The 15,893-nt window shown below is 35.3% G+C and overlaps 1 protein-coding gene across 1 annotated transcript in view; it reads right to left on the reverse strand.

Annotated features, from left to right (window-relative positions):
* LOC136386839 (dmX-like protein 1) overlaps positions 1–15,893 on the reverse strand; it is a gene marked incomplete at its 3' end in the record, with an annotated part of 92,212 nt that overhangs the window by 24,236 nt on the left and 52,083 nt on the right. The window contains 1 exon segment of the mRNA XM_066357966.1: positions 8,154–8,230. Within this exon segment, the coding sequence (XP_066214063.1) occupies positions 8,154–8,230 (77 nt within the window).

The raw sequence follows: 15,893 nt of genomic DNA on the forward strand, positions 1-15,893 counted from the left end.
GTCAAAAAGCTACTGGACCTGATAAATGAATTCAGCAAAGTGGCAGGATATAAAATCAATACTCAGAAATCAGAGGCATTTCTATACACCAACAGTGAACAGTCAAAAAGAGAAATTCAGGAAACAATCACCTTCACAATTACAACCAAAAAAATAAAGTACCTAGGAATAAACTTAACCAAGGAGACTAAAGACTTGCACTCGGAAAATTACAAAGCATTGATAAAAGAAATCAAGGAAGATACAAACAAGTGGAAGCATATACCGTGCTCATGGTTAGGAAGAATAAACATCATTAAAATGTCTATATTACCCAAAGCAATCTATAAATTCAATGCAATACCAATTAAAATACCAATGACATACTTCAAAGATATAGACCACATATTCCAAAAATTTATATGGAACCAAAAGAGAACATGAATAGCCTCAGCAATCTTAAAAAAGAAGAATAAAGTGGGAGGTATCACACTTCCTGATATCAAGTTATACTACAAGGCCGTTGTACTCAAAACAGCCTGGTACTGGCATAAGAACAGGCATATGCATGAATTCAGCAAAGTGGCAGGATATAAAATCAATACTCAGAAATCAGAGGCATTTCTATACACCAACAAAATTACAGATCAATGGAACAGAACAGAGAACCCAGAAATAAACCCACAGTTCTATGGACAACTGATATTTGACAAAGGAGGTAAGGAAATACAATGGAGTAAAGACAGCCTCTTTAACAAATGGTGTTGGGAAAATTGGACAGCTACCTGCAAAAAAATGAAACTAGATCACCAGCTTACACCACTCACAAAAATAAACTCAAAATGGATAAAAGACTTAAATGTAGGCCATGAAACCATAAGCATCTTAGAAGAAAACATAGGCAGTAAGCTCTCGAACATCTCTCGGAGCAATATATTTGCTGATTTATCTCCACGGGGAAGTGAAATAAAAGACAGGATAAACAAATGGGACTATATCAAACTAAAAAGCTTTTGCACAGCTAAAGACAATAAGAAGAGAATAAAAAGACAAACTACACAATGGGAGAACATATTTGACAATACGTCTGATAAGGGGTTAATAATCAAAATTTATAAAGAACTTGTAAAACTCAACACCAGGAAGACAAACAATCCAATCCAAAAATGGGCAAAAGAGATGAATAGACACTTCTCCAAAGAGGACATACAGATGGCCAATAGGCATATGAAAAAATGCTCAACATCACTAATCATTAGAGAAATGCAAATTAAAACCACAATGATATATCACCTCACACCAGCCAGAATGGCGCTCATCAACAAAACAACACAGAATAAGTGCTGGCGAGGATGTGGAGAAAAGGGAACCCTCCTGCACTGCTGGTGCGAATGCAGACTGGTGCAGCCACTGTGGAAAACAGTATGGAGATTCCTCAAAAAACTGAAAATCGAACTGCCTTTTGACCCAGCTATCCCACTTTTAGGAATATACCCCAAGGACACCATAGAATGGCTCCAAAAGGAGAAATGCACCCCCATGTTTGTGGCAGCATTGTTCACAATAGCGAAGATCTGGAAACAGCCCAAGTGTCCGTCAGAGGACGAGTGGATTAAAAAGCTTTGGTACATATATACTATGGAATACTACTCAGCCATAAGAAATGATGACATTGGATCATTTACAATAACATGGATGGACCTTGATAATATTATTAACGGAGTGAAATAAGTAAATCAGAAAAAAAACTAAGAACTATATGAATCCATACATAGAAGGGACATAAAAATGAGACTCAGAGACATGAACAAGAATGTGATGGCAACAGGGGTGGGGCGTGTGGGAAGGGAGGATGGGATGAAGAAGGAGACAGGGGTTTGGGGAGGGGAGGGGCACAAAGAAAACCAGATAGAAGGTGAGAGAAGACAATTTAACTTTGGGGGAGAGGTATACAGCACAATCAAATGTCAAAATAATCTAGAGATGTTTTCTCTCAACATATGTACCCTGATTTATCAGTGTCACTGCATTAAATTTAATAAATAAATTAAAAAAAATCAAGAGAGATAAGTCAAACAGAACCTAACAGTGCTGAACATAGAAACTTATGCCACAGAAATGAAATATACACTAAATGGGCAATTTATTTTTTCAGGCAAGAAAGTTCCATATTCTGAATGAGTTTAATCTCTGAACAAAAAACTGGCATTGGGAAGATGCCATACTTTTTAGATAAAAATGATGTCTACAGTAATCAGAATGGGGTTAGAAGATAGAAAAATGAGAAAAATAAAATAGATAATATGCATATGAAGTCTAACGTTCCACACTGGACAAATTATTTGTGAAATTCTTCATAACTTATGTTTCCTAGGTAGGCATTATTGATGATATATGTAAAGAAACATTAAACTAGAGGCACATTTTTGGAAAATACATTACATTGGGCACAGAAATCTGTACCTATGGAATGAGCCCAGATTTCTATTGTGATTTAGTTGGAAATTCATGAGTAAGATGATCGGTTCTGTATTTAAGTGAAGGATTAAAAAAGTAACAGACATTGGCTGAAAAAAGACATCTCCCTAAGGTTTGTCATTAGAAACCTGTTTTAATGGTACTCTAATTTAACACCATTGCTTCAAGTAAAGACGGTCATTACCCCCAAAACCTACTGTTCTTTTACATACTTCTTAAAAGATCCACTTAAAAGATAGTTATTATCTGGCCTTATTATTTCACTTTAAATTCTTTTTAAAAAGATATGAAAGAGGCTGTTCATAGCAACATTAATTATCATGTTGAATTCAGGAAATATTCTTAAGTTTTCAATAGCAATTAATTTAGTGTATTATGCAACAATAAATACAACAGGTATGAGACTATAAAGAATTCTTGAAAGTATAATTAACAATTTTGAAAACAATATACATGTATATACAAACTTTTATATATAATTATATACATTTAAATATTACATGGAAATGAAAAAAGCAAAATTAGAGTCTATTTACTTATTATATTTTATTTTTAGATGAGAGGAGGGGAGATAGAGAGACAGACTCCTGCATGCGCCTGGACCGGAATCCACCCAGCAACCCCCTCTGGGACCAATGCTAGAGTACTGACCTATTTTTAGCTCTAGAGGCTAACACACTTGGAACAACTGAGATTTCATCCTTAGCACCTGGGGCCACACTCGAACCAATTGAGCCACTGGTGTGAGAGGAAAAGAGGGAGAGCAGGGGGAGAGAAGCAGATGGTAACTTTTCCTGTGTGCCTTCACTGGGGATTGAACCCAGGATGTCCATACACTGAGCTGACATTCTATCCACTGAGCCTCCAGCCAGGGCCAATTAGATCCTATTTAGAAATGTGCAAAATTATGGATGGATTTTAGCTTCTGTAATGTTTTCGAGTTTTAATTCTCATCTTTCATAGGAAAAAAACTTAAGAGAATAGGTACTCAAAGGAAAGAAAATTGAAGCATTTAAGAAGGACCCACTTAGCCCACTAGTACAAGGAAATAAGTGTATTTTTATATTCAAGAGAGATGTGTTTGATTGCCAGGTAGAAAAAGTAGAAAATTTAATTAGATGTTGAGTACCTATTGTATGCCAGACATTGAGTACCTAATGTGTGATTTAACTTTTGCTCATTGAACTTTCACAAGCCAAAAAGACTTGTTTAAATCCCAAAACCGACAGAATACAGATTCAAACTGAGGCCTGACTGAGTCATAGGCCTACCACACTGTCCACATTTTCTCCATCCAGATCAGAGGGAATCCTGGGAAGTGAAACATTAGCTGGGCTCTTCAGGAGGATTCTGACCAGATGCATAGGCAAGGAGCAAGAAGAGGCGCCCACCACCAGATCCTGGAGTGGGAAGTGACAGGGAAAAGAGATGATGCCGAGCTACACTTTTACTAACTCAGAATTATATTTGGTACTGTGACTTTAAATTTTTAAACCGCTGACACTTTAAGACAAAACATCCAACATTATACAAAATCAGAATAGATATTTTAATTCACAAGTAGCTTGGTTCACCTGGGGCTTCAGAAGCAAGGCCACACTTCTCTCCTGGGGAGAGAGGTATATAAAGTTCAAATTAATTATGCTAGTTGGCACCTCAAGGGGAACGTTCTTGATCTGATATCCAAAAGTGCTTCCATTAGTAAGGACTGCTGCCTTTTAGGACTGCTTACTTGGCAATAAAAGAGAGAATAGAAAATCAACGATGAACAAATAGAAGTTGTACAAGACACAAAGTCTCTAAAAGTGAAGATTTACAGATATTTGGACTTCACAATTATGAAATAGTCTCCAGAGAATTAGAAGGAACCCACTGCAAATTCTCCTAATTGAGCTAACAAAATCTTAGGCACATTGGAGCTATTGATCCCTTTTTCTGACCTCCCTGGAAATGGGAAACTTTATTTTTCCCAAATAAAAAACAAAGAAAAGGAGGAAAAGGAAAGAAAATAAAAAGGGTAGCATACAAAGAGTTCTCAATAGAAGACAAAAGGTTCACTGACAGGAAAGGATAGTAGTTGATGTGATGCGTCCCGCATGCACGACGGACGGACGTTCCTGGGGTCACTGGTCTGCAGTTATGTCTGAGACATCTGTTCTCCATGTCCGTATTGTCCCTAGACTTGGCATTTTCTGGAGAAATGGGGGTATAGAGATCCTTGTGCCTAGGGATGGATTTCTTGAGCTATACAGTGCCTATACAGTATAGCAGTGCCTATACTGAACAGGCTCTGCTTTGATCTGGCCACAAATCAAGATAAGGCTTGTAGAGCTCTATAACCTCAGAGGCTTGCTGTGTTTCTTATCTCCCTGTTTCTCAAAGCCACTACCCTTTTGATAGAGGTTTCTTTGAAACAGCACTGTGGAGTAATGTTATATGAGTAACATTTTATTTCATTAGATAAAAGCAGCATAGTTATATAGGTATACATGTAGAGGGATAGCCATTTAAAATCTTGTAAATACCTTGTACCTTAAAATACCTTGTACCTTAATTTTAATTATTAATACATTAATACATTGTTCAATTTTGTATCAGTAAAGACAAAATTTAGGGGAAAAAACAACTTGTGAAATTCAGATATTTCATAACTGTCTTGAGGTGATAATGAAATAGGCCATCTTAATTAACACATATTTTTAATTGAAGTAAGAGGATAATTAATGTGTTAATATTCATCTTTTCTCCTCTTATCACATGGGTGAATTTTAGTCAAGCTGTATACATATATTGAAAATATGGGTTTGAGGTATTGTTTTAAAAAAACACCATATAACTGCAAATATTCTAATTTTGCCTCCTAACAGGTTGTTTTTAAATCGATATTCCCTCACAATCAAACCCTTGATCTGATTCAATGAATGTTTGTACTAGTTGCTTCAGGAAAAGTATGTTTTAAGTATTTCAAATTTGCTATTCTTTGTTGTTTTGATTCATTTTTGTGTGCTGGTAAAATCCTGAGATTTAAATTGCTTGATTTTTTTTTTAATGTAGAAAATGCTAGCCATTCTTCTTGAACAAGTTATTTTAGGCAAAGGACAGAATTCAAAACTTAGGGAAAATGGCCCATTAAAAAAGAAAAAAGAACTATTGCTCATTGCAAATACAATTCCATCATTTGTTCAAAGGAGGTGCTAGTGAAGTTAAATTAGATTAAAATTCTTTTCTTTCAAATGTTGTATGTTTCAAATTATTGATGATGTGATAGGATCGTATCTACCAGAATTCACCATAAAAGTTAATTCATTTTAGTTAGAAGTTTGAATTTCTATGTTCAATATACTAGTAATTCCTGATCTTTTTAAAATTAGACGAGTTGAGATTTTTTAAAAATTTCTTTCTTTGCCTAGTTTTTAGAGTATGCCTAAAACATATCTACTGATTTTTTATAAAGAGTTGCATCACTGGGGAATTTTAAAGCGCTAGCAATTCAGCATCAGTTTTCAGAAAGAATGCTAAAGTAGTTGCAATTAGCTGAATATAGAGTTTAGTCAATCATACATAAAGCCTTTCTCTCCCCTCCACTCTTTCTCATCTATCTCTTTATCTACCTATCTATCCATCCATCCATCCATCCATCCATCCATCCACCCACCCACCCATCCATCTACCTTATCTATGTAAAAGCAGGATGACCTGCTTTTCCTGAGAGTCTTCCTATCTCTTCAGAGTGAATTATAACATGGTACATGATACTAAGGCAGTATCTCCTCAGTGTAGCTAACACCTTTTTTATTACCTGTTTTTGTAACAGTTGGAGATCTAAATACTTGTTCAGTTCTTTTTCATTTATGTCTTTTTTCCCCCCTGGAGCATGGTAAGACTAAGGAGATAGATTTTATCTTTCAACTAAACATAAAGTGTGAAATATTAACGGAAAATGGTACTCAAGATTTTGTTAACCTGTCAGAAACTTCTATATCATATGTTAAGTAAAGGAATATAGTATTTAAATACAGCACATTTAATGGGTTACACTTCTTCTGTTAGGAAATCTTATTAGTGATAACATTTTGATGCATTTGTAAATACTTTCTATTGCTTTACTTTCCAATTTCAAGATGGCAGAGTAACAATAAAAAAATCCCATTACAATAAATGGTAATGATAAGAAAGATAAAAACACTCTGATGAAAATAAAGTCACACTCAATAACAAGAAAATGAACTCTTGGTGGACCAGTGTCAAAAAATCAAGTTGAAGCAAACTTAGGATACCCAACCAGAGTAGTAAGCTTAGGTTACTCATGGGAAATTTCAAACACATAGATAAACAGACAGTGAAAAATCAACACCAAAGAAGCTGACAAACTCAGTGAAAGACTTGCACCTGAGGAAGCAGATTTATCGGAACAATAAGAAAAGTGCTTATATTCAGATAGGTTTAAAAAATCACGAAATAAAATAAGATATAAAAATAAATGTGGCTATTAAAATCAACAGAGATCTAAAAAAATGAAAAACAGATTTTCTAAAAGAAACTTAGATAGGCTTAATAAAAGATAGGACATTGCTGAAGAATGCATTAGTGTCTAGAAAATGAAGCTAGGCTTTCTTCTGAAATGAAACAAAAAGAAATGAAGATTAGGAATATATGAAAAGAAAGTTAAAAAAAGTAAGAAGGACTCAGAAGTTCTACTATCTGTCTAATAGGAAAGAAAATAGGAGATGACAAAATATTTGAAGAAATAAAGTTAGAGAATTTCAAAGAACTAATGAAAGATACAGAAAAACTCCAGAGTCTTAAACAGTATTTTTTAAAGGCTAGATAAATTATAATGAAACCTTAGGATATAAAGAGAAAAATCTTCATCAAAATAATCATTAAAAAAATAATAATCAACTCTTCTGTAAAATTTTTCTCAATTCCAAGTCAGTCACTCCCTCCTTTGCATTCCCTGAGCCTTTTACTATCCATCATATTGTAATACTTATTATTTAAGTACTACATCATGTGACGTATCATTTATCAGTTCACATTTGTTTCTAACAAGATTGATTGTAAGGAAGGAGAAACTGCGTGCATATCACAATGTCTGGATTAGGCACTGATCAACAAAAGGCTGCTAAGTAAGTTGTATTGACAAGGGTTTTACTTGAGATTCATTTGCCATAAAGTCTTAAGTTAAAATCTGAAAGGTGGAAAAAGAACCAGTACTCAACACAACAGCTACATGTTTTTTGCATTAAAATGCACTGTTGTATATAGTTTTTCTAAAGAAAAAACATTCATACTCTGTAACCTCATCAGTTTACTGCAAGCATTCTTAAATTTCACAAAGATATATGGTCTGACCAGGTGGTGGCACATTGAATAGAGCATCAGACTGGGACACTGAGGAACCAGGTTCAAAACCCCGAGCTTGCCAGCTTGAGTGAGGGCTCATCTGGTTTGAGCAAGGCTCATTCGATCTGCTGTAGCCCCCCCTCCCCCGCCCCATCAAGGCATATATGAGAAAGCAATCAATGAACAACTAAAATGCCACAATGAAGAATTGATGCTTCTCATCTCTCTCCCTTCCTGTCTGTCTGTCCCTGTCTACACTCTGTCTGACTCTCTCTTTGTCTCTGCAAAAACCAAACAAAAAAAAACCAACCCACAAAAACAAAACAAAAAAATTTCACAAAAATATTTACCTGTAGTTATGACTCCCACAAAGGCACTGATATATACAAGCAGAAAGTGAGGCTGCTAAAGTATGCATTACATATACCTGGAAAAAAAACCCAAAACAAAATTAATTATGTAAGGTAACTTTTTGTAAGACCTAATATAATCAGCATTTTAAAAAAGATGAAAAAATAATTTTGCCTTTATAAACTACTTCTTTTTTTTCCCTTAACACTCATTTCTAACTTTTAAGGTCTCACTAGAGACAAAGAAAAAATACCGAGCCTTTGGCAGAAATTATAAAGCACATATCTGCTACCTAATTTCAATTTCAAGAACAAATGGGAACAGATGTTAGCTACTCAGTAGTGCATGAACCATGTATTAAAAGCAAACCCTTTAAGGTTCAACCTGCTTCTTCCTCAACCAAAATATAAAAAAGCACAGACTGACAAAGGACAGTTCACCGATGGACAGGACATTGAAAAATATGCTACCACCTATTCTAGGTACTATAGTAAAAAACAATTTAAAGAGGGTTAAATTTTAGAGAAAGAAGAAGATAGCAATTAAAGGCAAACATTTATCTTGGGGAAGAGGTTTTAAATACAGCATGATGAGAAATAACAGAAGCAGATCTGAGAATGAAAGAGAAGTGTAACCTAGATAAGAAACTAGACTATTAAAAGACTAAGCTCTTCATCTAATTATGAAGCATGACAGTCTTTTATGTTGATAAAAACAGTGAATAACAGAGTAAAATCTCGTTGCTATTTCTTTTTTTTTTTTTTTTTTTTTTTTTTTTTTTTTTTTTTTTTAATTTTATTTTTTTTTAATGGGGTGACATCAATAAATCAGGATACATATATTCAAAGATAACAAGTCCAGGTTATCTTGTCGTTCAATTATGTTGCATACCCACCACCCAAAGTCAGATTGTCCTCTGTCACCTTCTATCTTGTTTTCTTTGTGCCCCTCCCCACCCCCTATCCCTCTCCCATTCCCCCCTCCCCCCCCCGTAACCACCACACTCTTATAAATGTCTCTTAGTTTCACTATTATGTCCCACCTACGTATGGAATAATACAGTTCCTGTTTTTTTCTGATTTACTTATTTCGCTTCGTATCATGTTATCAAGATCCCACCATTTTGCTGTAAATGTTCCGATGTCATCATTTCTTATGGCTGAGTAGTATTCCATAGTGTATATGTGCCACATCTTCTTTATCCAGTCATCTATTGACGGGCTTTTTGGTTGTTTCCATGTCCTGGCCACTGTGAACAATGCTGCAATAAACATGGGGCTGCATGTGTCTTTACGTATCAATGTTTCTGAGTTTTTGGGATATATACCCAGTAGAGGGATTGCTGGGTCATAAGGTAGTTCTATTTTCAGTTTTTTGAGGAACCACCATACTTTCTTCCATAATGGTTGTACTACTTTACATTCCCACCAACAGTGTATGAGGGTTCCTTTTTCTCCACAGCCTCTCCAACATTTGCTGTTACCTGACTTGCTAATAACAGCTAATCGAACAGGTGTGAGGTGGTATCTCATTGCCGTTTTGATTTGCATTTCTCTAATAGCTAAAGAAGATGAGCATCTTTTCATATATCTGTTGGCCATTTGTATTTCTTCCTGGGAGAAGTGTCTATTCATATCCTCTTCCCATTTTTTTATTGGATTGTTTGTTTGTTTGTTGTTGAGTTTTATGAGTTCTTTGTATATTTTGGATATTAGGCCCTTATCTGAGCTGTCGTTTGAAAAAATCATTTCCCATTTAGTTGGCTTTCTGTTTATTTTGTTATCAGTTTCTCTTGCTGAGTAAAAACTTCTTAGTCTGATGTAGTCCCATTCATTAATTTTTGCCTTCACTTCTCTTGCCATTGGAGTCAAATTCATAAAATGCTCTTTAAAACCCAGGTCCCTGAGTTGAGTACCTATGTCTTCTTCTATGTACTTAATTGTTTCAGGTCTTATGTTTAGATCTTTGATCCATTTTGAGTTAATTTTTGTACAGGGGGAGAGACTGTAGTCCAGTTTCATTCTTTTGCATGTGGCTTTCCAGTTTTCCCAGCACCATTTATTGAAGAGGCTTTCTTTTCTCCATTGTGTGTTGTTGGCCCCTTTATCAAAAATTATTTGACTATATATATGTGGTTTTATTTCTGGACTTTCTATTCTGTTCCATTGGTCTGAGTGTCTATTTTTCTGCCAATACCATGCTGTTTTGATTGTCGTGGCCCTATAATAGAGTTTGAAGTCAGGTATTGAAATTCCCCCAGCTTCATTCTTTTTCTTTAGGATTTCTTTGGCTATTCGGGGTTTTTTATAGTTCCATATAAATCTGATGATTTTTTGCTCTATTTCTTTAAAAAATGTCATTGGAAGTTTGATGGGAATTGCATTAAATTTGTATATTGCTTTGGGTAATATAGCCATCTTGATTATATTTATTCTTCCTAGCCAAGAACAAGGTATATTCTTCCATCTCATTATATCTTTTTCGATTTCCCTTAACAATGGTTTATAGTTTTCATTATATAAGTCCTTTACATTCTTTGTTATGTTTATTCCTAAGTATTTTATTTTTTTTGTTGCAATCGTGAAGGGGATTGTTCTTTTGAGTTCCTTCTCAGTTGTTTCATTGTTGGCATATAGAAAGGCTATTGACTTCTGTATGTTAATTTTGTATCCTGCGACCTTACTGTATTGGCTTATTGTTTCTAGTAGTCTTTTTGTGGATTCTTTGGGGTTTTCGATGTATAGTATCATATCATCTGCAAAAAGTGATACCTTTACTTCTTCTTTTCCGATATGGATGCCTTTTATTTCTTTGTCTTGTCTGATTGCTCTGGCTAGAACCTCTAGTACCACATTAAATAAGAGTGGAGAGAGTGGACAACCCTGTCTTGTTCCTGATTTAAGGGGGAAAGCCTTCAGTTTAGTGCCATTTAATATGATGTTAGCTGATGGTTTATCATATATGGCCTTTATCATGTTGAGATATTTTCCTTCTATACCCATTTTGTTGAGAGTCTTAAACATAAAATTGTGTTGTATTTTATCGAAAGCCTTTTCTGCGTCTATTGATAAGATTATGTGGTTTTTGTTCTTTGTTTTGTTGATATGGTGTATTACATTAACCGTTTTACGTATGTTGAACCATCCTTGAGATTCTGGGATGAATCCCACTTGATCGTGATGTATTATTTTTTTAATATGTTGTTGTATTCGATTTGCTAGTATTTTGTTTAATATTTTAGCATCTGTATTCATTAGAGATATTGGTCTGTAGTTTTCTTTTTTTGTGCCATCCTTGCCTGGTTTTGGTATGAGGGTTATGTTGGCTTCGTAAAATGTGTTTGGAAGTATTGCTTCTTCTTCAATTTTTTGGAAGACTTTGAGTAGAATAGGAACCAAGTCTTCTTTGAATGTTTGATATAATTCGCTGGTATAGCCGTCAGGGCCTGGACTTTTATTTTTGGGGAGGTTTTTAATGGTTTTTTCTATTTCTTCTCTACTGATAGGTCTATTTAGGCTTTCTGCTTCTTCTTGACTCAGTCTAGGAAGGTTGTATTTTTCTAGGAATTTATCCATTTCTTCTAGGTTGTTGAATTTAGTGGCATAAAGTTTTTCATAGTATTCTACAATAATTCTTTGTATATCTACGGTGTCCGTGGTGATTTCTCCTCTTTCATTTTGGATTTTGTTTATATGAGTTCTTTCTCTTTTTTCCTTGGTAAGTCTTGCCAAGGGTTTGTCAATTTTGTTGATCTTTTCAAAGAACCAGCTCCTTGTTCTATTAATTTTTTCTATAGTTTTTCTGTTCTCTAATTCATTTATTTCTGCTCTGATTTTTATTATCTCCTTTCTTCGGCTGGTTTTGGGTTGTCTTTGTTCTTCTTTTTCTAGTTCCTTCAGGTGGGAAGTTAAGTGGTTCACTTGGGCTCTCTCTTGTTTGTTCATATATGCCTGAAGTGATATGAACTTCCCTCTTATCACTGCTTTTGCTGCATCCCATAGATTCTGATATGTCGTATTGTCATTTTCATTAGTCTGTATATATCTTTTGATCTCTGCACTTATTTCTTCTTTGACCCATTCATTTTTTAAAAGTATGTTGTTTAGTTTCCACATTTTTGTGGGATTTTTTTCCTCTTTTTTGCAGTTGAATTCTAGTTTCAAGGCTTTATGATCAGAAAATATGCTTGGTACAACTTCAATTTTTCTGAATTTGCTGATGTTGTTTTTGTGGCCCAACATATGGTCAATTCTTGAGAATGATCCATGTACACTGGAGAAAAATGTATACTCAGTCACTTTGGGATGAAATGTCCTGTAGATGTCTATCATATCCAGGTGCTCTAGTGTTTTGTTTAAGGCCACTATGTCTTTGTTGATTCTCTGTTTGGATGACCGATCTAGAGCCGTCAGCGGTGTATTGAGGTCTCCAAGTATGATTGTGTTTTTGTCAGTTTTTGTTTTAAGATCAATAAGTAGCTGTCTTATATATTTTGGTGCTCCTTGGTTTGGTGCATATATATTAAGAATTGTTATGTCTTCTTGATTCAGTGTCCCCTTAGCCATTATGAAATGGCCATTTTTGTCTCTGAGTACTTTTCCTGTCTTGTAGTCAGCATTATCCGATATGAGTATTGCTACACCTGCTTTTTTTTGGATGTTATTTGCTTGGAGTATTGTTTTCCAACCTTTCACTTTGAATTTGTTTTTATCCTTGTTACTTAGATGAGTTTCCTGTAGGCAGCATACAGTTGGATTTTCTTTTTTAATCCATTCTGCTACTCTGTGCCTTTTTATTGGTGAGTTTAATCCGTTTACATTTAGTGTAATTATTGATACTTGTGGGTTCCCTATTGCCATTTTATATCTTGCTTTCTGTTAGTTTTGTGTCTTGTTTGATCCTTCTCTTTTGTTTTTCTATCTTTTGTTTTTATTTGGTTGTATTCCATACATCTTTCCACTGTTGCTATCTTTTTTATCTCATGTGCTTTTGTGGTGGTTTTTTCAATGGTGGTTACCTTTGAATAATGAAAAGGGTCCCTACCCTGTTCATTGTAGCGAACTATTTTGTGAGTACTTTTGCACTCCATCGTCCTTTGCTACTGTTAATCTCCATCTTCTCCCCCTCTTTCTTTTTGTTGTTGTCACAGTTTAAATTTGGTTTTATTGTGTTCTTCTTGGAGCTTTTACTTGTGGCTCTGTTTTTTTTTGTTCTTTGTATCTGATTGGAGAACCCCCTTTAGTAATTCCTGGAGTGGGGGTTTTCTGATGATAAATTCCCTCATCTTTTCTGTATCTGTGAATGTTTTTATTTCTCCTTCATATTTGAAGGATAGCTTTGATGGGTATAGTATTCGTGGCTGAAAGTTCCTCTCTTTCAGGACTTTAAATATTGGGGTCCACTCTCTTCTAGCTTGTAGAGTTTCTGCTGAGAAATCTGATGATAATCTAATGGGCCTTCCTTTATATGTTGTATTCTTCTTTTCCCTGGCTGCCTTGAGAATTTTTTCTTTGCTGTTGGTTTGTGTCAATTTCATTATGATATGCCTTGGAGTAGGTTTGTTGGGGTTAAGAAAACTTGGAGTTCTGTTTGCTTTTTGAATTTGAGGCTTTAGTTCTTTCCACAGGCTTGGGAAGTTCTCATCTATTATTTGTTTGAGTATGTTCTCCATTCCATTTTCTCTCTCTTCTCCCTCTGATATACCTATTATTCTTATGTTATTCTTTTTGATGGAGTCAGATAATTCTTGTAGGGCTATCTCATTTTTTTTAATTTTTGAGTCTCTTTCTTCTTCTCTCTGTTGTGCCTCAAGTTGCTTGTCTTCTATTTCACTAATCCTCTCTTCTATCTGACCTGTTCTATTAGCTAAGCTTGTTACTTCGTTTTTCAGCTCGTGAATTGAGTTTTTCATCTCTGTTTGATTTGTTTTTATAGTTTCAATTTCCTTGGACATATATTCTTTGTGTTCATTGAGTTGTTTTCTGAGCTCCCTAAATTGCCTTTCTGTGTTTTCTTGTATATCTCGGAGGATTTTTAGGATTTCTATCTTGAATTCTTTGTCATTTAGCTCCAAGGTTTCCAATATATTAAATTTTTTCTCCATAGATTTTTCCTCATCTAGCTGTGTTACCTCTCTTTCTTTTGTATCCATGATATTTGATTTTCTCTTCCTTAATGGCATCTGAGGGTGGTTTTGTTGATAGTATTAATGAGATTTAATAAAGAATAAAAAGTTTAAAAAAATAAAAAAAAAATCGAAAAAAGTTGTTTTTTTTTAAAAAAAAATTAATAATGAAATAAAGAAAAATATAATAAAAGAAAAATTAAAAAAAAAAAGGGAAATTATTCCCCCCTCCTTTTTTCCTCTCCTCTCCTCTCCCCTCTTTCTTGATAAAATCTTGTGGTGGACTGTGAATTATAACAAACAATGCCTGTGATGGAGGGCCTGAATTGGGGAAAAGTAATAAAGGGGCAAACAAACAAACAAACAAACAAAAAAAAAAAAAAAAAGAAGAAAAAAAAAAAAGAGCGTATGGACCCACAAAAAGCAAATAAGGAAAAAATTTGGGTCAAGAATAAAATGATTTGCTTTTAGGTGTTGGTTGTCTAAGAGTTATGATGAGAGGATTAAGAGGAAAACAGAAAAATGGGGGGACAAATTAAAAAATTACTATTGTATTTAGTGGAACAAGAACTCGATAATATGGAGAGCCAGGGATGGGAGCACTGCTAGTGAGTTAAAAAGGTGAAGTAAAAACCCCCCAGAATGCCACAAACATAAGTTTGAGTCCCAGATAAGATAATTTGTTTGTTATTGAGGTTTGAGTGAGAGGAGATGTAAAGGAGAAAGGAAGAAACTAATATAGAGGGAGAAAAGAAAGAGAGAGAGAGAAAAAAAAAGAGGGAACCACTAAAAGAAGAAAAAAGAAAGGAGAGAGAGAGAGAGAGTTAAGGGTTTTGGAGTGCAAGCCTCATAGAGAGAAAGGAAGAGAAGAGAAAAGATAATGGGAGATGTAACACTTATGGGTAGTGTAGTTCAAGGAGAAGAGAGAGTAAGACCGGTAGAGAGTTAATCGGCCAAATTGGAGGAGGAAAAAAAAAGTATCAAGAATGAAGATAAGAGAAACAAACGAACAAATATAATAAAATGGGATAGGTTATAAAGTCTGCAGATTATTCTTGATTTTGAGAGGTTATCTTCTTGCTTTTTCTTTTCTCTCCCTCTTCCTGGTCGGTGACTCTGTACCCCGGGTTTTGCCCCTTTGCCACGCTCAGGTGGAGGTTTGCAGTTGATAAGTCTCTATGGCAATGTCATGTATTGTGCTTTAGTCTCGTTGGCAGTCTAGGCTATTAGCATTTATAGGCTCCGACAGTGAGAGAGTCCGTGTTCCTAGAGCCTTTCTCCTAGTCTTTCCTTCCTCAATTAGTAGCCTGATAATCCAGCTATGGGGTTGCTGCTGCCTCTGCCTGGATAGTAAGAGGCTCAAAGAGCTGGCAACTCCCCACTCTATTTCCACTCAGCACAGGGCTCTGGGTAAGGCTCAGTCAGTCAGAGCTGCTAGCATAATCAGGCGGGCTTTCCGGCCATTCAAAGACCTCTGGCTCTGCCACTCTGTCCGGTAACACAAGCGGGTGCCCACTTCCGGGGCGCTTGGAGGAAACTCTCACTCACTGGCTGCGCGCGCAGACCAGGATATCCGGCCAGCAGTCTCACGCTCTGAGTGAAACCCCCGACCGCA

The sequence above is a fragment of the Saccopteryx leptura genome, unplaced genomic scaffold (genome assembly GCF_036850995.1).
Source record: "Saccopteryx leptura isolate mSacLep1 unplaced genomic scaffold, mSacLep1_pri_phased_curated manual_scaffold_16, whole genome shotgun sequence".
In the NCBI taxonomy this organism is placed as follows: domain Eukaryota; kingdom Metazoa; phylum Chordata; class Mammalia; order Chiroptera; family Emballonuridae; genus Saccopteryx; species Saccopteryx leptura.